Genomic DNA, 25,331 nt, shown 5'->3' on the forward strand with positions numbered 1-25,331 from the left:
AAAGAATTTGGAGAAAAGCAAAGAACAACACCACCCCCACGTCTTAGTCTAACCTTCTGCCTGTCTGTCGATCTGTCTGCCATTATGGTCTTCACAAGGTTTTTCCTGTCATTAGACCATAGACAAAATAAACAATCCATCTTTAAAGGTGGGACCTAAACCGTACCAGGAGACGTCCATCTCTGTTGAGATTTCAAGACAGGTTTTTTTCCTGCAGGAAATAATGAAATGTAATGAATCAGTTCAAGGGTCAAACTGTCGCTATCATTGAGTCATTTGCACAAAACGTCATTAGCCCCTAGTCTCACATTTGTCCATTTGCCCTGAAGGCAAGATCCATCAGTACATACAGTACATACACAGTCATATAACCTAGTAGGTCAGTCACTTTTTGTTACCGCTCAATCAGATACCGCACCTTAGGAACCCAGACTACTCAACACGAAAACAGCGTTTTCCTCAGCGCCTCGCCGCTTCACTCCTCCTACCCCCAAACCAGCACGGACTCACTGACATCCATCCACCCATTTCTATACTGCTTATCCTCATTAGGGTCACGGGTGAGCTGGAGCCTATCCCAGCTGACTTTGGACTGATCGCTAGTCAATCGCATGATCGTATACACAAAGAACTATTCACAGTCACATGAACACCTACAAACAATTCCGGCTGTGTTCACACTAATGGGTATGATACCCAATTCAGTTTCCGAGCTTTTTATGTAGTCTTTCACGTTACCAAAACAAATGTGGCTTTTACTGTGAATAGAATGTGTCTGGGAAGCGACACGCATGCACACAAAACACAATGTCACTGGGCTCTGTGTGTTTACAGAGGTAAATGTGGCCCCACGTGTAGGGCCCTGGCCATTTCAAGGACTTTGTGCAACTGGAGCCAACATTTTGTTAAATGAATAATTTGATGTAGGAGATTAAGAAGGAAAAGGGCAAGAATTTGGGCTATGGCAGTTTGTGGGGTTGCGCATGTTTGTTTTGTTGAACATTTGTTATGTTTGTCACCTTTTGATCTTATATACGTAGGTCGGATGAGTAAAAGACCAAGTAAAGGACCGCAACCTCTTTACATCGCACCCATTTGTCAGTCACAGCTACATAATCTGGGGGAAAAGAGATGTTTGTCCCAGTGAGAAATTATAATAACTCTATAAACTGCCTTGTGAAGCCTTGCCCTGGGCTTTAAGACTTTTTAAGTCAAACCGGAGGAGTTTGGTCTCTGGCCCTCAGCTTCTTGACTCATCTTACTGGGCCGATTCTCACATCCCACTGCCTAATAGAAAGGACATACTTAAGGCCAGCTAGAGGCTGTATAATCGTTCATCATTAGTCACTTACCTTGCTTTGGCTGAACTTTTTCTGAGGCTGCAGATGGAATAAGTTTAAGCTTAAGATGCTAGTTGCAGGTCTGAATGACTGCGTTGGTTACCGTTGAATGTGTATAGAATTGTGTAGAAATGGCTTCGGCTAATTCAAAAAGAGGGTAGGTTTTTCCCCTCACTATGGCAATGACCAAAGTAATTCAAGCCCTGGCCAAAGAAACATGCCATAAATCAATCAATCAAATGCCAATCAAATGAAATTAATGTCTGGAAAAAAGGCCTTGGGCAATAGAAATTATGGATAGAGCGAATCATACAGTATGTGTGGCGTGATGGATCTGTGTAGTGGAGTTTCTCCTAAATATCACACTTGAATCACCAACAACAACAAAAAATATTAACCATAACAACTCCATTTTATTTGTGTTAAAATATGAAGACTACAATGGTTAACATCTGTCCACTCGACACAAGACTTAACGATGTTAAAACACTGTCTGACTGTACAATTATTACGTCTTATGTTGGTGCCAGTTACATGATTTCCTTTGGGGAGGATTGTTTTGAAATCCAAAATGAAATCCAAAGTCAAGCCAAAAAAGGAGACAAGGAACAGAAAATATATAGATGCAAAAAAATGCTCATGATCATGTGGAGCTTGAGTTTGTCAGGATATGGGGTCAGTATGGTATGATTCCTAATCGCTACTGAAAATGTTCACCCTTTATAACTATATCCGCTTAGCCAGTAAGAGGTTTCAGGGAGAGCAAAGTCCTGATTGTCAGATAAGTTGCGAAATCCATTCCTTTGGGGCATCAGTTGTTCAGATAATTGCTGTCGTTTCATAGCACGATGGAGGAAACCAACTCCAATTGTAATGTTATGCTTGGCTTTGTGGTCGTTTTATACGTATACGCTGTTCATCACCAACAACAATTGTTAAAAATGGATGTTAACCTGCGCGTCCGATAAGGTGTGTGTAACAGGTGTGCAGATGAACTCATTTCCCAGCATTAGTAAAGTACATTGTACCCTTTTAATGACTTAATTAATGAACTGATGAACAATTCGTATAAACCGCTGCCACAGCAATGTATTTTATCTATGCTGTACCTGTATGTCAGTCACCCTCGTATATCTGCTGGATAGATGTGACATCGTAGACATGTTGTTTCTCCTTTGTAGAACATGCCTTCTCCACAAGGTTCTCTGACAGCATTTATACCCCCCCAAAACTCTTAAGTAAATGCATTATGTTATTCCAGCCCTCCATTTTCTGTACCGCTTATCCTCACTGGGGTCGCGGGCGACAATTTAGAGTCTTCAATTAACCTACCACGCATGTTTTGGGGATGTGGGAGGAAACCGGAGTACCAGGAGAAAACCCACATATGCACGGGGAGAACATGCAAACTCCACACAGGCGGGGCCGGGATTTTAACCTCGGGTCCTCAGAACTGTGAGGCAGATGTGCTCACCAGTTTTGACCACCGTGCCGCTCATGATGTTATTAATTAATATTAATTATAATGTGCCCCATCCACTGGTTGACTGCCGTTGACAGAAACCACTGATACTGGTGGAAAAGTCTAAGGCAGCACATCTCAGAAAAAGTGTTTAATGCTTCTTAAAAAAAAAAAAAAAAAAAAAAAAAACATTTTTTTTTTTTTTTTAACTATTTGCTCTGTGAAAGCTTGGAGAAATCTTTTCTTTCCAAGTGTCACTTTTCTGTAAGGGGGCTAAACTCAGGAGGATGCAGGGTTGCACTTTGCGCTGGCACGACAGTTAAACTGAGCCATTTTGATGCTCTTAGGCGAGGGAACGCTCTGTCACATTTGCGCCGAAATCAAAGCCAGTCAGACGGAATCTACTCGAAGCAGTCGCTGTCCGACCCGGTGCTTGCTCTTATTCCACACAAGCCTCTGAGTCAATTTGTGAAAAATTAAGTGTCTGCACTTTTAGCGAAGTGTCGACCACTTAAAAGACAGGCCTCTTTCGGCTGTCAGTCAAATCCCGGGCAGCAGGCCAAAGGTGTCCGAGGAAGCTTTTTATCTTGACTGTCCAGCCACCGACAACGGCGGACTATTTCAAGTCCCGCTTCCATCTCCAATCTGCTGGTGTTTACAAATACCTCTACTGATGAATGCTCAAGATAGAGCAAAATATCCTTCTGGATTGCCATTCATTTTCCTTTTTTTTCTTTTTCCTCTCACCAAGCGTACTATAAAATGTGTTTGTGTACAACTTGGAGAGTCATTGCCTTTGCTTTGATAGATTTGGCTCTCCAGTGAAGAGGAAGAAAAGCTTCCGCTTTGTGAATGAGAATGGTTTGCGCGTACAGTGTTAATGGTCACTAAAATGAGCGCTGGGGAAGTTACTTTTAAAAAGTAATTAGTTACACCGCAGTTATATGTTGCTGTGTGATTGTTGTCGATAGGTAGCTACTGTAATTACTCTCTCTCTCTCTTTTTCTCTGTCACTCTCCATCTGTCTGTTTCTCTCACTTTCTATCTCTCATCTTTTTTAATAATCTACACACTTTGAATCGCCGTTATTTCAATGTATTTAATTGTCAATGCTTTCACTGTTGTTTAGATTTACAGGGTGTATCTTATAATGTGTTTATTTTTGTTGTTTGAGTTTATATACTGTATGGCCGTGATCAGCGTGTTTTGATGATCTCAGACTCACACTGATGGGATATATTAAAAAATAAATATATTTTATTTTTAGCCTCAACGGGTAAAGACGTGATTCTGATCTGAGAATATTCACTTTTGCGACTGTTTTTCTTTTCCTCTTTACACTGCTACGGTGCATGTCCGAGGAGAAGAAAAAATAGTAAACACGGAGAAAACCGACACCTTGAGTATGTTACAATGTGCTCACTGTACAGTCACCTTTCTCTCTTCACTCAAATATGTCTTCCTCCACTGTATTCTATTTCCCACACAAAACAGGAGGTCGGTCCAAAGTCGTTATTTATGGAATGGACAAATATACCCATTTGGGCTACCCTTGAGAGTTACATTATCTCCTTTACCAAATATGATATGGACCTGGTATTTACCCAACACAAATGCTGTGGTCCTTTCAAATTCGTCCTTAAAGCCCAGCAATCTCAATAAGTGGTGAGTCAGCCAAGATCAACTCCCTTAGTTTTTGGAAAGAGAGAAGTCCAGAGGGAGCTTTCAGTTGCCGACCCTGTTTCCCAATGTCAATCTTTCTCCTTAATTTAACATTAAGATCTTGTTTTTAAACCTTTTTTGCTGAATACTTTCTTCAAACAGCCTGTTTGTTTGTTTGTTTTGTATTTTTTTAACTTCTAACAAGTGCAGGCGCTAACTTGTGTGTACTCAGCAAAGATTTGATTTCACCTCAAGTAATTGTATTTAGTACGTACATATTTCCTAAAGCCTGAAGTTACTGTATCTTTTCAGTCATGATTTTAAAATGTTACTAGAGCCTGAATAAACCATACACCTTCACATAAACAATTATGTTAACAACATAAGCAGGCACGGGGGGGGGGGGACATGCAAACTCCACACAGGCGGGGCCGGGAATCGAACCCCTGTCGTCCACCGTGCCGCCCAATTACTTTATAGCCACACATAATTTATTTATAATACGTACCTTCACAAACAAAACCCAGTCCTCCTTCTCAGAAAACATAACACATTACAGACTCTGTAAAGTGAATTCAGAAATGTATTTCCACATATATTTTACAGGTACAAGTTTGAAGACAATGGCTGGAAATGTGCCAAGACTGAGAACTGTGTCGTACTAAATTGTGGCGATAAAGCGTTAAATTGCTTTTCACCATTTCAGTTTTACAGACTTTTTGGGTGTGGCTAAAACAGCGCCCAGTGATGCATTTGGGCGTCCGACATGGGTCCCCCCAACCCCCACTATCTAAGAACGGAGCACCTTTGTTATCCGCCGCAATTGCAAATTATCCTATTAACTTCACCCATTATAGCACCACTCCAGCATGCAGTTTGCTCGCAAGCTCTGCCTATATGCCATCTTTCCAGCATGCCGCAGTTTACAGAAGAGCTCGGTGTCGTTATTTAAATTCTCCAATGTTATGTATTTTGTTATTCCACCTTATGTAATATGTAGAAACATAAAGCATTCTAACTAGCAGGAAGCATGTGCCGTTAATGCCATTCATGTAGTGTTTGCCACTGGCCGTGTTTAATAAATGGTTAACTTTCCCTGAAGCGTCTATGTCATGTGGACCTACACACCGACACGACACAAAGCGAGACAGTGACGTCAGTAACAGTGACACGCCCACAGCGTCTGAGAGCTGAGAGAAGGGCTTGATTTTTTTCACAATTTTGGAGCCTCATTTTATATATGTTGCGTTTTTCTTTTCTTTTTTTTATTTTTATTGCACAACTCTCTGTGCTGTGTTACTTTACAGCGACTTTAAAGATCGTTATAGGTAACAAACATGTTGTTAAGCTCCAAAAAAAAAAAAAAAAAAACATCTTGGATGCAGAAGTTGAATTACAAAACATGCAAAAGTGATCATATGGCATGTGGTTGAGTTCATTGTGCTGGATGGAGTTTGAAGCATTTTACAGCCAACTGTGCATCACTATTAAAGAGTGTAAAAGTGGTTTGGTTAAATGCTCTACATTACGGCCTTGCCTCTAAATGCACCAAGGGTGCATATAAGCAGTCCACTTGGAAAGTAATGGCTTCAATCTATAGAGTACTTTGGCATCTGCTCATGCCCTTTCCCTATAAACACTACACAATTATCAAACAATTTATTATACGGGTGTCTTATGTCCCAAAAAATAAATTTCCGAAAATGAGCCTGCAGAGGAATGTAGTCTGATTCTAACATATCCGCTGAGTGCTCTGGATTTTCCACCTTGACTGATGACCATGACGCCATAGCGAAAGGACAAAAAAAAAAACGCAGTATCGGTCTGGTATCTCGAACGTCTGGCATTTCATGGTGGGGATGAACACGCTGTTACAATACATTGAACCGAGCCAGATTTGAGAGCTTGACATCTGCTAGATAGCATCAGAACACATTCTTTCCGTTTCGTTGCATTACGTGCACTCATAATGCATCCGCCCTGCGGCACGATACGATTATCCAGTTTTCACCGCTCATTACACACTGACTCAATGAACTCATTGTTGCTCCTCTACTTCAATCCAGACAGATCTCAAGTGGGAAGGAGATAATAGTTATTGTTCCCTTACCTTTAACCCTGCATCCACTGTCTGTCCTGCTCTTTAATCGAGCGAAGTCAGAATTCTTCCGATGTACGGACCCCTCTTAAGCTCAACATTTTTGAGGATTCTCAAACCTTCCAGCCAACAGGAAAACAATCTATATCCAGCCAGCAATCTTCTACTGGTTGAAAAAAAAATGGAAAAAAAAGTCTGCTGATGCTGTTCAAGAAACATCTTGTATTCGTTGGACATGCTGTATGTTCAGCCACATACAGATGAAGAAAATAGGGACAGCTTTGGCCCAGATGAGCAGATGGAGATGGTTTCTCAGCCCACAGCAAAAGCGAGACCCCTGCCTATTCTCTTCTCTCTCATGCCGTCATAACGGTGCCAGCTCTTGACCACCGCAGGCTGAGGAGGTGGCCTTCCCCGCCTGTTTTTCCCCGTAGCCCCAAGGCAAAGCGAGAGAAATACCCATCTGTGATTTGGCCAGCTGGGAGTCGCCTGCCACAATGGGCCTTGGGAAAGACGAGAAACAATAAATCCCCCTGAGTCAGTCATGCATCCCGAGATATCTGCTAGAACAGAACTCTTTGACAAATGTATGTGCTTGGCTCTGTCAACACTCTTTGGCATGTCTCGCTAATAATACACATAAAAGCGGAGGTTCACGGCCTCAAAGCTCACTTCAAGCAATAAGCAATTTTGCCATCGAGCTAGAAATTGGAATCTTATGACAACGCGCTTACATTACAGATATTTAGTCACGGTCAGGAATATTCCATTGTTAACCACTTGTATATGATGCCACAAAGAGAACATTGTAATGACTTCATTTACAAACAATAATCAAGAGGCAGTGCGACTGTATGCTCATCATGTCCCAGTCTGTTTGCCACTCCTGATTAGTAAACAGGACCTTCAGTCGTACGGCTTGCTGGGATGTTTGTGTGAGGTGGTGGCACCCTCTGCTGCTCGATGGAGAGAATGCTTTAAACTGTGGATTAGGAATGTTCTTGGATGTGCTTCAACATCGTAGTCCTCTTTTCACTGATGCTGTGATGATCAAGTCAGACCGTGGCGTTTCTGAACCAGAATGCCCTCTTCCTAATTGGCTTCACTAATTGACTAAGTCGAGCTTTTCCCATTTCCAATTCAGCACAAAGCAAGCGTGACTGAGTCGATGATCACGAGCTGTAATGCATAACAGGCCAGTCGACATAAAAAGTAGCAGCGTTCACTACAAATTGTCCTTTTTGAAAGGCCAAGGGCTTGAACAACACCACATGTCCATGAACGGAGAACGATACCGGGGTCGTAGCCTCCAAGGCAACATGAGCCATCTCCGTACATGCTTTAATGAAGGTGCAGTGGCAGACACATACTGATAGACACTCGAATATTGCCTCAGTGTCTTATTATAGTATCGCAGAGCCAATTTGCTGTGATGTTCCCTGATGTAGGCGACCTGGTGGGCGATAATGAAGCAAAAATAACTAGAGCTTATTATCGAGCGACGCATTACAACCAAGCAGGGATGTCTCCAAACAAGTGCCTCACACTCCAGTTAGTCATTTCTCCTGTGAAAAATATGCCACTCTGCAGGGAAACAGCTCTGGTGTAGGAGGGGGCTGTGTGTGTGTGTGTCATCGCTGTAAAGTCACCCTTAACACAAACTTTAATGAGCAAAACATGTTGCAATGGAATTTTTGATAGTTTTTATTTTGCCGAACATTCAATATCAAGAAATAGGGGTTACATACTGCATGCACGAAAATAATAATTGAGAAATCAACCGAGTCGCTCTATTAGTGGTGAATCTCGATAAGCTGCAGCCCTAATTTGTGTGTTTGCAGAGACCTGCTGGAGAAATTGAAGCATGATGTTGCTGGCGAAAATATCCCTTTCGTGGCTTTAAAGAGGATGTTAACTAGGAAGTCTGAGTATGTGGTGCAATGGTCTGTCATCGATATACAATGTAATTAAAAGCAATATTCCTCCCTTTCCACATTAGCTTTCCCACTGCCATGAAAGGTTTCCACGGAAGGTCAGTGAGCTGTAACACTGATTCAGAACTCCTCGCTGTTTTAGTCCCTTAACACAGGCACATACATGTTTGATATTAAATGTCGATGTGGTTGTAATGATTCATCTTTAATTACTAATTTGACAAATATGGCTTATTCATACATTTCTACTGTTTTAGGAATTGAATGTTTTCTTGCCCTAATTGTTGCAGTCATGATGCTGCGGAGATTTTTACTTTTTGAGAGCAATTCTCATTATTAAGAAATCAATAAAAGGATGATAATAATAATAATGACAAGCCTTTATTTAAAAGTGAAGTTCTCATATATTAATATGGGAGTCTTACTACATGTTACTCTTTTTATCGAACACTGGGAAGCCTCCTCAATGCATCTGAAGCTCTCTGATATTTGTTGCGTCGACGGCTGCTTTAATGCGATTATTCTAGCTCGGTTGTATCTTTCCACTTTGCCTCCAGCCATACAGTACAATTGCACTCAAGACTGTTAAAAGAACCAGCCAGGAGACGCAAGGCAGCTCAATGTAATGTCAGGGATCACACAGAGTTCATGTTTGTGTTTGTTGGGGCTTGATTTTAGAACCAGATTATATAAGAACAATGTGAGAAAATGTATCTCACTTTTCATGCTCACCCCCCCTCCCGACTTGAAATATTTCCTCTGTCGAAGGCTACACGTGTAGTTCACAGGTTAAAATCAATACGATGCACTCTTCACCCCGCTCAGTGATTTAGTGCAAGTTCAAGAAAAGAGCAATTAGGATTTTTTTTTAACCAGGCGTTAAGAAATACTTGTTAAAGTCGTGGCTGACTTGTATTGGATTGAATTACCACTTGTGGTTTATCTTATACTAACCCCCTGATCATTGTTTCAAAGCAGGAGCTTGTTGGTTCTTCATTAATGCAAACTAGGGCGTCAACTATTGAATATTTTAGTATTCGAGTATCCTACCAATTTTTTTTTATCGAGTAATCGGGTATTCGGATGAATTATATTTTTTGCTTAGTTAAAGCGCAATTATGAATGTACCAAAAAATAAGCAATTTCACTGAAAAATGTTTTTCTTTGTCAAGATATCAACTGTTTGAGCAGCAAACTGTATTTTTCTTGTCTATAAATGTTTTCAGCGAGGCAATTTAAAGCAAATAAAAATAAAACACGTTTCACGTATTCATTAAAAAAGGCACAAGGGAGCCTGTTGTGCACCTCAACTTGAGCAGCAAGCATTTTAGTATGTGACAACATAATACAGCAGGTTCGTGGCTCTGCGTTCAAATGAAAACAAAGACACCTCCATGGCAAACACATATATTCATTTCATACATTTTTTTTGACATGTTTTGGCACTCACAGTCCTTTTTTTCACCTTACAGTACTTGACTCAAAGTGTGTCAAACACGTGGAGACGCGATGCTAGTGCACTGGCCACGTGTCTCAAAGTGCTTAAGTCACTGAGCTAAACTGTCCCTTGACAAGCAAGCGCCCTTATTGTCGCACACATACCCTTATCACCATCGCGATGAACTGGCCACCAATTTCACGGTAGGTCCGAATAGAAACCTTAGCCCTCATTAGTGCTGATGTTATGCTGCTAAATTGCATTGACGTTAAACTCGCGGATTTGCGTGACGTTCATTTTGGCTCTTCCACCGCATTCTGCGTGTCTTGCTTGAGACGTCACCAGTGTTCGCCTTTTTTGCACAGTCTAGAATGATCCCACCCTGACGGAGTTTTGTCTTCTTTTCTTGCATTTGTCTTCTCTGACGTTGTCGCCATCTTCTCGTTCTTCTTTTGTTCTGTTTCATGGCGGCTCCTAGAATAAAAACATGTACGCTCTGCTTCAGCTTCCGCCACCTTCACTCACGTCGATGACGTAACCACATTGCGCCAGTCCGTCAAAGTCCTCGGATCCCAGAGGCAGAAAAAAATCCTTGGGCATTTTTTCTACTGGAAATAGTCGAAACCTTCGCATACTCGCTGCAGCCCTAATGCAAACTAGTTACATTTTATGAATGGAACAAAAGTGTGTTATGAAACACTATAAAACCACAGTTTGCTCTCACTTGCTCTCGCTGTCTGTCAACTGAAATACAGTCTTCAGCGCAGATGCAGTTACCAGGGTTTTTTCTTGCATGTCAAATTTGGACGCGGCCATCTCCACCTAATATAAGGTATCCCCTGGTTTCAATCTCTAAAAGCGCTGAAGACATAAAAACTGATATTATTTGACCAGGGTTGCACTAGTTCTGTTAAACTGCAATTGGGCAGGTGCCATACAGCATTGGAAAGAATTGGAAGTCACAATAAAGCACTGTTCGTCCAGCCAGTTGTTGCTGGGTGGAATTCATGGAGGACAGTCATTTGTGCTCAAAGGCGTATACGCCAGCAAAGCCTGCTAGGCTATTTGCACGATAAACTTGCCGCTGACGGCGTCGTGCCTCTGGACAGACAGATGCAGGTAAAAGGTAGTCAGACAATCGCACAATAAGGAAATAACTCCCTAATAGAACTGCAAGGATAATTTCACAATTTCCAAAAATGTGTACATATTACAAATAAAACCAGTTTCTGATGGGACAATGCACCCTTGAGTCACTCCCCATTCTTTGTGTTAGCATGAGTGTTGAATTAAAGAGATGAACAAAGTCAATAACATGTGATTAGGCCCACTTCCCCACATTTGCCATTAGTTGTTTTCTCATTACTTACTTTGTTTTTTGTTTTTTTGTTTTTTTTCCCGTTTTACTGTTATTCATTCCTTGAACATGCCAATGTCCTGGTTCACATCCTTTTTCTTAACCCCCTACCTCTACACCCACCGCTTGTCCTGTCTGTAAGCAATTAGTCTGTGTTTATATCTGGTTCCGGCTTACATCTGGCCCAGCCAGCCAATGCAGGGACAGCTGAGATTCTGATCCACTCCCATAGCAGTGAAGAGGAGAGGGCGAATGCGTGCAAAGACATTCAAGGACGACAAGGGTGAACTACAACGTCGCCTCATTCATCTGAAGGTCATTGAATTATGTAACTGTTTCACCTCCTGTTTCGCTCTGTAGCCATTTCAACTCTTCAACCAGACCCCTGTCGCAACAGCCCCGCCGATTTCAGTCTCGGAATGCGTTCCAAATTCGGTCATGGTTTTGCGGGTGCGTTTGTATGCGTCTGCATGTGCTTCCACCTGTTTTATACCGCTGCGGACCTTTTCAAGGTTATGGACGCATGTAAACACACTACATCATAGCGTCCTTCCCTCAGGAGTTGCTGGACGCAAAATAGCTCCTTAATATGTTCCAGATTGTAAAACATTAAGACAACATTAAAGCACTACAAAACAAACCTAAAGGAATTAAAAGCCTATTATCATTTGTGACATAATGACACGGAGCGTCAAAAGGAATGTTATAAAGTATATCCAATGTTGGGTGAATTATGATACAAAGAATTAAAAATGCTACATCTTATTGGCTCACAATGACATTTAACACTATCTCGGCCAATCATCATTACTTATGCATTTGTCTTGTGCCCCCTCACAAAGAAGAGCAGAAAAAAAATGTCGGTGTGACGAAAACAGCTCCAAAGAGCTAATAAAGTAAGAGAGGTGATGTTCCACATCCCTCGAGCCAGCTTCCGTAGCCAGGGATCGGACAGCTAAGGTCCCTGCCTCCCGACCCCCCTATATGTGGGAAAAACCCTGGATAAAACTCAGGTTATTGCACTTCCACAATGGCAATTAATAAAGGTTACCTGTGTACTAAAGCAACAGTCAGTAGCTGGATGTGAGACAGTGCCGTGCCATAATATCCATTGTTTCCATGAGAAGGGATTGCGAAGACTAATGTGATTTCCTGGTTGTGGCCTAGATGGGAAGTATATTATCTGGCCATCAACGAGAGTCAGCTTCATGGCTAATATCTGTTTGTCTGTAGAGAGCAGGAAATGCCTTTTGCCCTGGCGGCCAGTACAGCCTGCGTAGCAGAAGACAGAACATGCCTGGTTAGGCTGCCACCTCTCGCTGTGTGCGGAACAGAGAGAAGAAAGACGACATCATCACTTCATGTAAACCCTTTCCTTCAAAATAACAAACCACAGAACCACATTCTTATCTAATGAGATTTGAAAGGCATGTAAGCATGAGAACATTTTCCATGATTCATTTAAATCGTTACCAAATGCGCAATCTGGTGCAGAGCAGATGAAGCATTGCTCTTAAAGCTTCTGAGCCACTATTCACATCATAAATGCTAGTCGCACTACTCGTCACTTTAAACCGCATACACTCCTTGAAGTCTCAGCGCCCTTTGCACAATGGTCATTGCACCGGACTATTGCAATATTAGTCGTTCGAACTGCTCTAAGTGCTAGAGGACTCTGCCTCTTTTTGCACAATTGTTTTTTGTCAATGTCTTTATGTCCCCAAAGTGTTCTGTAAATTGACTGTTTGTTGTACTAGAGCGGCTCCAACTACCGGAGACAAATTCCTTGTGTGTTTTGGACATACTTGGCAAATAAAGATGATTCTGATTCTGATTCTGATATTGCTATATCCTCTACAAATACTTTTGAGTCACAAAGGTCGAACACACATTTTGCTCCAGGATGCTGGTTGACCTCTTATTTCATTCATTCAGTCGTCCTCACTAGGGTCGCGCTGCGTGCTGGCGCCTATCTGAGGTGACGTTGGACGAGAGGCAGGGTACGCCCCTGAACCGATCGCCAGCCCATCGCAGGGCACATCTAGACAAACAACTATTCAGCTTCCCCGACTTGCTCAGTCATTCACAAGCAAAGATGGGGCGAGGTTCACCTCTTTGTGAACAAGTGCGTGAGAAAATGGAATATTGTGTGCATTCTTTGAAGAACCGCCTGTGGGGACACTGCCCTAATACTTCAAAACCACATAAGGTCTCGGTCATTTTCGATTCGCGAATGATGAACAAGTATCATAAAGCAAAAACTAGGTTGTTGTATCCAAAAAAACTAGCCAGGAAGTTGGAAAGAAGAAAAGAAATGAGCCGACAGAGGTTATGATGAAAACATAATCTCCTACATAGCCTACACTACACATCCTCTCTGCCGGGTGTAAATATTGCTTCACAGATTCAGTTTCCTGCCTAGCCTCTCATCTTGTTTGGTCTTTTTCCTTACATTACATTATTTGAGCCTTTGGTGCTCTGACTTTGTTAGCTTAAAAGATTAAAGCTCCCTTTAAGATCTATTGAAGAATCAAAAGAGGACACATTTTCCAGGAGCCTCTTTATTTCCTCCTTTATTTTCGCTCTGCTTCCCTGGTAGCAGGTTAAATCGTAAATTGGAGCAAAGCTGATGCGTTGGTGCCTGGGGTGGTTGGACATTTATGTTTCTGTAGCTGGAAGAGTCAGGGATCTGTGTGTGTGTTTTTTTGTGAGCACACAAGGCGATGTTGATGTCGCACACAAGGATACACCTGGGTGTGCATTTGCGGCCGTGGTGTTACGCATACAAACGGCGGTATTTCCAAACTAAATAGGCAGGTCTCACTAAACTCCCTAGGGGAAGCATTACCCCAAGTGTATGTGCATCAGTTTCCTGGGCATCGCAATCTTTTCCGTTGCTTTGCAGGCTGCGTAGGAGAAATTCCAAATGGCCGAAATCAAATGGAAACAGATAAACAACATGCAACATCTGCAAAAAGCAAAAGGGCAATACACATTTCATTGTTTTCCCAAATCTGGAGTGTCATTTGTTTTATTCCCCATTCTGTGTGCTTAAACAATGAACTCCTTGTTCTTCCACTCTTCTGCCCCTCAAGCTAGTTGTTTTGATATGATCTCCTTGCAACGATATGTGTATTTTTTAAATACAGATCTGAAATACATCTCAAGATAATCAATAATAAACAAACATACCTTTTAGATTATCGACAGTGCACTGATACTCATCCTGAGCTTGTCTTCCTCCATGTGTTTTTGGCTTTCAGCTGTCAAAGCCCTTGCAACTATTGTCCAGGCAGAAGGATTGCAGTGACGAGGTGGTCAAACATAGGCACGCATGTGCGTGTGTGTGTGTGTGTGTGTGTGTGTGTGTGTGTGTGTGAGTGTGGCGAGCAGGCAAGCTGTCACTTAACATTGCAGCACCAAAGAGTCCTCTGACATTGCAAGGGGGGGAATTGAACATTGGGAAGATTAGAGCCAAAAAGAAGTCAACAGGACTGATGGATGCAAAGGCTACAAGGCATCCCACTCAACAGAACGCCCGGCGCGCCTCCTCTTCAGTCTAGCAAACCAAGTGTTTGTTTTTGATTAGATGACAGGGTTTTGCTGTGTATGTGTGTTTTTTCAAGTATAGTTACTGTGTTTCCGTGGGTTGTGTGGGCTTGTTTGTGTGGTGATGAGATGTTGCTTAAAGAAGTTCACCACCAAGTTGAATCCTCACTTGACCTCTTCTGTATGAATATTTCTGTATGAGTATTAAAGTGTGTGTGTGTGTGTGTGTGGTGGGGGGGTGGGTTCAGCCATGAATTAATATTTTTCTTCCCTAAAAAATGTCTATCTAACAGTTCATGCTGGTCTGCATCCTGAGTATTCTGGAGGTGCTTTGTCAAGGTATTAAAGGTTAAAAAAACTTGTACATTTTAAAAATATTTTCTTGATAACACTAGAACCCCTTTACAAACCAGATCTGCCATTTCAAAGTGATTATATGGCAGATATACAGCAGTCAAATCAATAAATATGATGCAGACTATGATGCTTTTTGCATCCCGCGTCTTCCGGTCTTCGTCTCTTTCCGGCGCTGTGACGTCACACTTGCCAAACATCCTGTTCGTTTGTGTGCAATTGTTCCATGCTGTTGTTCCCGTCCCACACAAAAAAGACCCACACAGTACTTTTTAGTATTGTCGTCTGTTATTTTGCCTATATGACAAGCCAACAGACACACGGCAAAGACTTTGCGTGCTACTCGAGCGAGGGGCACACAGTATATATGAATACTGCATCCTATGTAAAAGCTTGTGCGGTGTCACTCAAAAATATATGACTATATAATACGTATAGTCGTGCTCAAAAATATTGGCACCCCTGGGGTGGCATTATTCCAAGCCACGAGTGTATAAAAAGACATGCTTTTGACATACCGTCACATCGAGCCAGTGGCCGCTCTCTTTTTCTGTTGTACAGCTGCTACTCGGCGGCTCGTCGTCGTCACTGTCCGATCGGCTCAAACATGTACGCTTTGACGATGCCAAGTTCAGGTGGGTGCTCCTGTACGTCAAAATCCTCCTCCTCCACATATTCCAACACTTTGCTCGATCATTGCGTACAGAGTGTGGCGCGCTGTGTTTGGCAATTGCAACGTCGCTTCTGGTAGCCACTGCGGTGGATAGAGTAACAACACACATGCTTGACATTTTAATTTGAATACCATTGAAATAAAATTAAATGTGTTTCGCCTGGTCCTTCATCTTCCAAATTCTGCCTCGGTAATCAAACATTTGAGCACAACTGTTTGTTTTCTCATTTACTAACTAAAAATACGGCTGTGAATTTCAAAATAAAAAAGAAAGTATTATGTGTTCAAATAAAGTTCTTAACGTCAGAATAATTCTTTGAAAAAACTAACATAATACAGATAATACTTCATGTTTTGATCATATGGGTAGAAGCAAAATCATGGATTGTAAAAATGCATTTTTTAGGTAATTTATTTTTTAGGTAAACTTTGGGGGTGCGCATTATACATGGGTGCACATTATACACGAGAAGCTACGGTATGTATGTAAGACCCCGTCCAATTTACTACAAATTAGTCAGACCGCAGCGATCTATTTAACGAACAGTAAATTTACAATGTTTTGGTGTCCAGTTTTAGAGGTCTGCATTCTCTGGATGCAGGGTGATATATTTTTCATCTGGTCTTACAAATCCAGTGCTCTTTTTTATTTCTTTGCAGGTAAAAACTATCACCATCATCCGGTCTGCATTCCACAATGTTTCAGAGCACCATGACATGTCTCTGATGTCTTTTCCTTATTCGCTGTCTGAGTCATGTCCTTTGTTTTGTGTCTTCTTTCTCTGATTGTTTGCTCTTGGGGCATGCGCGGGATGAGAGAAGCCAAAAGACATCTAGCACTCACAGTTTCTAATTAGATTACATTAGTTACATTAGAAACGATAATTAAAATTAGAAACTCTCATAGTCATCATCTTAAAAAATGTTGTCATGCTTTATCTGTAAAATATAAACAACCATTTACCCCCCAAGCAAGCTGGCTAATCTGATCGTGGCTGGTAGCACGAGCCAGGCTAGAAGCTGACTAAATTTTGAAATGTGGCTGGTAGCTTTCTTGCTGGATGGAAGTTAAATATCTAAAGGCTAGCTGGCTTGTGAGTAATGCCACTCAGTGACCATGTGAATGTGTGTGCGAATGGTTGTCCGTGTCTATATGTGCCCTGCGACTGACCCGCGACCAGTAGTCCGCCTTTCGCCCGAAGTCAGCTGGGATCGGCTCCGGCGCCCCGTGACCCTAACCAGGATAAACGGTGTTGAGAATGGATGGATGGATGGATACGTTGGTGTGTTTGTTGCAGACTTTTGGTGTCTGCTGTAATTAAAGCTGAATTGCGAGCATGTGGAGACAATAACAACTAGCGTTATCTTCAGAAGAATGCAGACCTCCGGCAAAGCTGAATTTGCAGGAAAATATGTGGACCACTAAATTATTCTTATTAAAAAAAAATATTGTGTGAATTCCCAGGTGTTTGCTTATTTGGGTTTTATGGTGGATGATGTAAGATTTAAGTAAGTATGTCAGGTTTGTGTTATTTGTTTTTTTTTTTTTTTTTTTTTGGTTAAAATGGTACGAACTGTGCCATTTTGATTCTGGTGCTATATTACTCAAATGGCAAAAACTGAAATTATTCATTCTGCACCTTTAATTGGCTGGACCTTAGCATAATAATTCTACCTGATATATAAAGCTGTGGTGCAATAATGCGATCTAACAAACCGACCGACCATCAAACTGACCAGCTATCGCACAAATGACAGTCAAAACAAATCCTCTCGAGTTGTACAATTTCTACTTAGTGAAGGTTGTTTTTAGTGTTCCAAATATAAATATTTAACGCTGTATCATGAAGCTTGAACACATTTTTATGTGATAACAGCCTTGAGCATTTTGTGGCCACGTTTGTTAAGCTTTTTGTCTCCTGGCAGTGCTGGTCCTTCGGGTTAAGACCAGCAAAAGATGCTACGCCTGTCTGTTAAAATAATAACAAGGACACTACATTTCAGAAAACACGGGATTGAGATAGATACAGAGAGGGGTTACACAAGGTCAAAGTGATGGACTTTAATACTGCATACAACACTGAAGCAGAAAAAAAGCCAATAGTACTGACATGAAGCCAAAAGTTTTAAAAGAGGGAGAAGACAGTGGAGGGAGGTCGGAGGTCTAGCCTTCGGTTACTGACGGCAGTCAGCAAGCAAACATTCACCTCTGCTGGCATCTGCCACCATGACCGAATCCTGTCTGTGGAGCTCTTCCGTCAATCGTCCAAGCCTGCCACGCAAACACATGCACATGCACACGCGCACGTATGCACGCACACACAGACACACGTGCACACAAGACTAGGCAAGAGGAGAAACAGTTTCAGGCGTTGCGGCTTGAAGTCGGACAGTGAGATAGAGGCAGCACAAGGAGCAGCAGCAATACTGCACGGCGCAGTCAACATTCACATTTGGAAGAGATTTTCTCTCTGGATACTCAATCACTCAGTTACACTGGAGAGAAGGATGATCAAGTCCAGTTGGTTCTATGTCAAGTTCAAATATAATGAGAAGGTAAGGCCATATGTTCTTTTTTTCCTTTTTTGCCTCATAGCTTTGAGCTCACAGAAACTTGGCAATTATGGATCCATCTATTATTAAGGGCTCATGAAAATGTTGAAAGATGTAGTTGAGCATGAATATTCTTTCCAGACGTTCTTTCATCTTTTGTCAGTGCCTGTTTATTCATAGCAGAGATTTGTAGGCCTGTGGTGAAGTGGAGATTAAAAACATTATTTGTGTAATTTCACCCTTGGGGACAGTAACTCATGGGTTCTGACAGAGCTTTTTTCACAGGAATATAGCTTTACTCATCTTTTGGCACTTTGGTGTGTTTGCGTAACAACAAAACTACAAAAACAGTTGATGCAACTGCATTGAATTTTTACGTTTTCAAGAAATGATGCGAAACTAGACTACTAATTCAGAATGCCTAACTCCTTTTCATGTAGAATTTTCTATTTTGCATACAGTGTACGTTGTTTGCGAAAGATGTGTTCATTGCAGTACCAGAAGCCCTCATTTTAAAGTCACAACCCTGTGTCGTTACACTTTAATTAATACACTTTTAAAGCATTCATGTAGTAAGTGATTTGCTGGTCTAAACTTGGAATAGCTTTTTCAATGGAATCGAGTCTCAGGGGAGACAAGTCCCCATTAGCAATCGTCTTCTGTGTGTTGATGACATTGCGTTTTGACAGCCACCGACATGTTCTTCAAATGTTTGCTGCAGTGCTAATGATGAGGATGGTTACGGCTGCCATTATCTTAAATCCATTACCCAGTCATGGAGCCATTGACGCAGTTAATCAGCCAGACGTCCGCCACTAGCAACCATCCAGTCAGTCGGCGAGCTGTCATTAATTTCAACTGCTTGGTCATGCCTTAAGTCTCTTTGTAACTTGACTAGCGGTTTTGGTCATGACCCCTTCCACTCATTCAGTTAGTCTCCTGGCATCATTCGTCTGTCCTGCAGGATTGATAAAGCTATCTTCTTCCATAAAACAGGCTAAGGTGGATCTTTGTTCACTATCATTAATGCCTGACATCACACAGTTGAAGTCCGACATTTGGTTCGGTGGAAAAGATTTTACTTCCCTTTGACATTGTTTTACTAAGTGTGTTAAATGACCCAATGAGAGCCTTTGAGATTCTTTGGCTTTATCTAATACAGATGATCCTGTAATGTGAAGGATGGTCAGCAGATGATTTGTGTACAAGATTCCACTGCCAAAGCAAATATGTTACATCTAAGCGACACTCAGGCAAGGAACTGCAGTTGGAAGACAAGTCAAAGCAACCATGACAACAGTACATGTGCTTGTTGTAAAAGTAGAGGCTGGAGCTCAGTGCTCCGCTTGAATTTCTTCCAATCACTGCTTATTCCTTCCCATCTGGCTTAAGTTAAGGGGAGAAGATTTCCACTTCACATTTGAGCAGAATACGATGGGAGGAAAAGCGAGGATTTTCAAATTGGATAGGGAAAGAAACAATACTGTAATTGATTATGTCGGTGACCTTAAAAAAGCCCTGTTTCCACAAAACATTACAGCTGGGTTTGGTCCGCCACGGTGTGGTGAGTGATATTATACGCCATTCTGACTTTTTGTTTTTAGTGCAGGGTGTGTAATTGTACTGAAAATGGGATGACAATATGAGTGTAAATAATGTGACATCACATGGAAGCAGTAACTCATCAATGAATGAAGCAAAAAAGAAAGCCCAACTTTAAACTCCCACTTGTTGGAAACCATTATATAATTAAAATAGCACATTTGCTTTCTCTCCATTTCATTCTTATGTTCAGTAACAATTCTCTGTTTACCAATCAATAGACAGCAGGATGTCTAGTTCCGCCTTGCACGGACCTACCTAAAGTACTACGCCAACTGGTACCCCAACACTGTTGTAAAAACTAGGATAGTATGGCTGGCTACCTTTTGCTGTGGAGACTGGTAGGAATGTCTAAGATTTTCCATGTCCTCAACAAACTGGACAATGTCTACTTTGTAGGATATGAGGCCGGCTACGGCCTTTTTCACATCCTCATTAGTCCAAGTTCTATAGACCAAAATAGTCTCTTTGCGATCCTCTTGTACATTTGGATTTGCCACCTCAATCATCGGATATAAATCCATGTCCCCCTCGTTTGAGGTTGTATTTGCCATTTTGGGAACGGGAGAAAATGTTTCCCCCATATTTTTAGACCAATGCATTTGTACTCCTCCTGATCGTAAAACTCGATGAGTTTCTGATTCACAAGTTGGAGGATGCTCATGAGGTGGCAAAACCGGGTACAAGGGCGCTGATGCTTGTGTCTCATCATTTTTTTCACTTCGTTTTTCAACTATCTTTGTTTTAACATTTCTTATCTTTAGTCCTGTCTCGTCATCTTCCTGTCTTTGGAACAATATATTTTTATCCTTTTCTGTTTGCTCTTTTAGTTCATCTGTTAAGTTTTTCTTTTTCTCTTCTTCCTTTTCTCTTTTAGACGCCATATTTAGCCAAAAATGTAAGTCGTCAAATCCATCTTTTCCCATTTGTGATATATTATTATTGTGCCGTTCCTTTATTTTGTTTCGAAGTTGAACTAATTTTCTCGAATTCAGCTGGCCAGCGAAACTGTATTTGGTTATCCACGTGTTTAAATGTTTTATTTTGGAAGGGTTTTGTAGTTGTACATATTTCCAATCTTTACACGTCAGGCTTTCTGTTGGATTCGTTTTACTGTTATTGTTTCCCATTTTTGTGAATTTGGAAGTCAGTTTATTTGCACCTAGAGTGACCTAATACTGACTTTATTCAAAATATGACTGGGTGACAATGAATGTCTGAGTTCTGGTAAACCTCAACCTTCTACCCCGAATGGGGCGGAGGTTTCTTGCCTTTGCTTCCAAACTCAGTTGTCACTTACAATCCAGTCTCTTACATCCAAACTTTTACACACACACACACACGATATTAGTAACGTTTTAACAAACACACGAAAACATGGAAACACGGTAACACGAAGGCACGGAATTTTAAGTACGTCTAGGACTCCGCCGTCCTTTATTTTTTTTATTATTTTTTCTTATTTTAACACGGAATTTCAGCACGTATAGGACTCCGCCGTCCATGCGGAATTTGTCGGACCCCGCCGTCCATCAGTTACTTGCCAGTGACTAGTATTACACAAGGTTTATTTCGCCGCAGACTTCTTTGTCGCGCGATACATTCATTCAAAAAATTTTTAAAAATTTAACTCACCAGTCGTCTTCAATCCTGTGGATTGTCGTCAACCTTCAGATCCCAGTTGAGAAGAACGAAGACCAGTCCCGGAAAGGGTCTCAATTGCCGTGGCCACGGTCTCTTAACTGGGTGTCGGCTCCACAACTGGAATCCTCGGGTGTGTTGTTTGAATGAGGCGGTGACATTAACTCAATGTGTCTTTTGTCCATCGACTATAATGTTTGTCACTTAAGACACTTTAATGAGCTCCCAAAATAATCTCGCCTTTAGCTGTCGCAATGAGTTCCACTTCAGACCCACTCATCGTCACATTTGTCCTGTTTGCCATCACGTGTACCCTGTGGTGTGGTGGTATCACATAAAAGGCCTAAGAAAATGGAAAACACATTTGGGGAGTTTATTAAGTTTCACTGCACGGTTTGCAGAAGGCTCACAAGATACAATATGTGGAGGTCTTGCCTGAGTCATGCATTACGCCAGTTTGACCTCTGCAAATGGGTGTGATATGAGAGGTATATTTCTCCAGGAAAAAAGGTTTGAATCTTGAAAATCCAAATGTACAACTGGACAGAACGAAACACTGGTGCAACTTTTAAGTAGGGTAAAAATAATCAGTTAAACTCAGCCGAGTCACTAGAACTAATACGAAACTGTGTGTGAGTATAATCAAGACAATTTACAATACAATGCAATGCAATCCACGTCGTCCAATTTATTTTGGACTTGATTTTTATGGAAAGTTCAGCACTAACAGGAGAACTGTCCAGCAAAGTTAATGCAAGCTGTAGTGAATGAGCAAACCCCCGGTTTCAAAGTTCATTTGGGAAAGGATTTAAAGCAGGGGTCACTAACATGGCACCTACGGGCACCAGGCAGCACCCAAGTGCCACATGAGGAGCCTGCGAGCCTCTCCTTCAAATAGCTCACTAGTGAGATGCATCTACTTGTTTAGTTGCTTTATTTTTTTTTTGAATCACACTTGAATTGGTGACAATTTGCAAATGACGACACAATCATGAGTTACATGATTTACCCCTGAAGAATTTGAGCAAATTTGTCATTCCATCAGTGTGTATCAAACATGTAGCCATTAATCAATGCCCTAGAAGTAGCTCTCAATTTCCAAAAGGTTGGTGAGTCGTGGAAGAATTTGCTTGGCTAACTTTAGCTTTATTGTTACAAAGGGATTCATGTGTTACCAAATTTGTCACACTAAATGGCAAGTCTCAGCGGTGAGACTGATAGCTTTTGTAAAGCGTACCAAATAAGCTGTGTTCCGTCAAACCAAGCGGGGCTGCAGATTTTATGTCGATTTACTGTCCCTGTGTGACTTTGTTGAAACATAGTGGTTGACTGTAATGACTATAATGACTGCAAGAAACCAGAGTGCGGGGTGAGAGTTATCATCGAGGGAGAGTGATTGTAGTGTTTGATGATGTCAGTGAGGGACATCTAGGTGGTTTTGTGTGAAACATAAACCCAAGTAGGAGGGTGAAACTATACAACACCATACGATTCGTGTACTTTCCTGTTGCCCATTCTGCTCAAGGAAAGTCTTGGACAATAGAAGCTTGTATTGTGTGATTCTGTAGGGAGGCTCTTGGAGGTGGTTTGCCTCAAGGTTTCTACCTCGTGTGAATGTGTTTGCTGCTTCAGAGGTTTGTCTATCGTTGCCATCCCAGTAGCTTATGTTATTCTGGCTTACTCGCGAAATAGCATGTGTTGATCTGCATGAAAGCTTTATCCCTCTGCCAATCCATCCATGCATGAAAGACTTAAATGAGAGTTTATTGGAGCCATTCTAGCCAAGGAAGTTTAAATGATTTATGCCTAAAAGCTGGAGCAGTAAGAGGTTTACAGGACTCTTGACCCTTGGGATGCTTGTCACAAAGCAGGATCCGTCAGTTTTTTCCCCCCTCTCCACAGACGCTTCCTTACTTTACAGACACATCCAAATTCCAGCGGGGCGCTCCGCAGCTTGCCGAAAGGATTACCGATAAATCCCAGCAAAGTCCAGATGTTTTCCCAGGCAGCACGGTGCAAGGAAACATCGACCACCTCCTGTAAACATCTGTCTGACAAAACCTTGACGACAGAGGGGACAGCAGAAGCTTAGAAGGAGAAAAGTGGCTTGACAAGTTAGATTTTCAATCTGTTAGATTTGTTCATGAAGCACTAAAGCATCTTGTGTGCCTGCTTACGCTAAGCTTTAAAGTGGATGATTCTCGTGTTTAGCGCAAATATTTGGTGGCTAAACAACTCAAGTTTGACAAGGCTGGGCAATGATGGAAGCTTTTGCCGAGCTACTATTACAAATGTTTCTTCTTACAGATCACCGAGAGGGAAGGAATGTAAACATATATAATATAAAAGTATACTTTCCCCAGCATCTGCTTTGCTTGATTACAATTAAATGATCAATGGGAATTGATCATTTAATAAACCTAAACCTTTTCCTAAACCTCCAACGCTCCAACTGTCCCATTAACACGACGTCGATATGTTGTACCTCTGCTCTCGGCTGATTGGCGTCACATTTTGTTTGACCTCTCGGTCTCGCTGCAATTTAAACAGAACGCTGAAGTGGAACACTTGACATCCGCGGCGTAACAAGGCTATGTTGAAAGGGATTTACGATGAGTACATTATTAGGCAGAGGAGGGCATTGCCTCATGGTCAACTTGGAGAGAGGAGGTGCTGACCAATGTCTGGATCACTGAATAATTGCAGGCTACAGAGAAAGCGAGAGCACAAGAGAGAGAGCCGTCTGTGTAGCCACTAGGGACGGGCCTGACAGATGGTTGCAGCCAATGACTGCGTGCTTAGCCGACTGGAAAGGTAACTTTCACCCAAACAGGCTGTATGGTTTTGCCTATCTCCTCTTATTTAGCCTAGGCTAATATTGAAAATGTGACACACCAGACGGACAGCAACACCCGCGATAGGTGAAAATCTGCGATGCAGAGAGACAACATGAAAAACCTTTTTGAAAATAGTATTACGCCTTCTACATGCTTTGAACACACTTCAACTGCTTCCAACTCCCTTTTAAAGTATTCCTTTGCACCTGTACTCATTCTCTCGCTCACACAGTTGTCCAAACAAAATGTATTCAAGCTCTTTATGTGTTAGTGTTCTGTCAAATTGACACATAAAACAAAAGATAATTAACATACACTGTATATTTTAACAGCAAAATGTTCAACCAAACCATATCATTTTGTCGAGCGAAAGCCTTCTAGTTGAAGTAACATATAAGTGGAAACGCCATAGATAGATTAATACAACTATGTATCGGTATATTGTGGTGCTAAACCTAAAAAAAAAAAAAAAAAAAAAAAAGCTACTTTAACACACGAAGCAGCAACACATACAAATTGAGCATACAACATTATTCACAGGCATATGCTCTGTGGGACATTCTCTACTTCTTCGTTTTATTGTTATTTATGCCGCACCTCTTTCTGTAGACCTCAGTGCTGCCCGGCATATTGCAGCACAACATGGTACGACACTGAATATGCACAACTCTAAATTCTGACTTGCCTGTGTGCTGTAAAACCCCATTTAAAAAAATTATCTCTTCAAAATATCGCAGGGGCTCAAACAATTAACCGCGATAAAGTGAGGATTCATTGGACTAACATCTTGTGTGACGTCACATCATGTCCGTTTGTTATCAATTGGGGGAC

General features: G+C 41.6%; 1 protein-coding gene across 13 annotated transcripts in view; it reads left to right on the top strand.

Annotated features, from left to right (window-relative positions):
• The window catches only part of auts2a (activator of transcription and developmental regulator AUTS2 a), a 316,982-nt gene that overhangs the window by 76,654 nt on the left and 214,997 nt on the right, over positions 1 to 25,331 (top strand). For 2 of the 13 annotated variants that reach the window (XM_061702015.1, XM_061702016.1), the window contains exon 1: positions 18,266 to 18,423. The exons of the other annotated variants lie outside the window; for them this stretch is intronic. In XM_061702015.1, coding sequence (XP_061557999.1) covers positions 18,376 to 18,423 — 48 coding nt within the window. In that variant the 5' untranslated portion in view covers positions 18,266 to 18,375. Of the gene's footprint in view, positions 1 to 18,265; positions 18,424 to 25,331 lie in introns of those variants that run through there. 13 annotated transcript variants of the gene reach the window in all.

The sequence above is a fragment of the Phycodurus eques genome, chromosome 17 (genome assembly GCF_024500275.1).
Source record: "Phycodurus eques isolate BA_2022a chromosome 17, UOR_Pequ_1.1, whole genome shotgun sequence".
Taxonomy (NCBI): domain Eukaryota; kingdom Metazoa; phylum Chordata; class Actinopteri; order Syngnathiformes; family Syngnathidae; genus Phycodurus; species Phycodurus eques.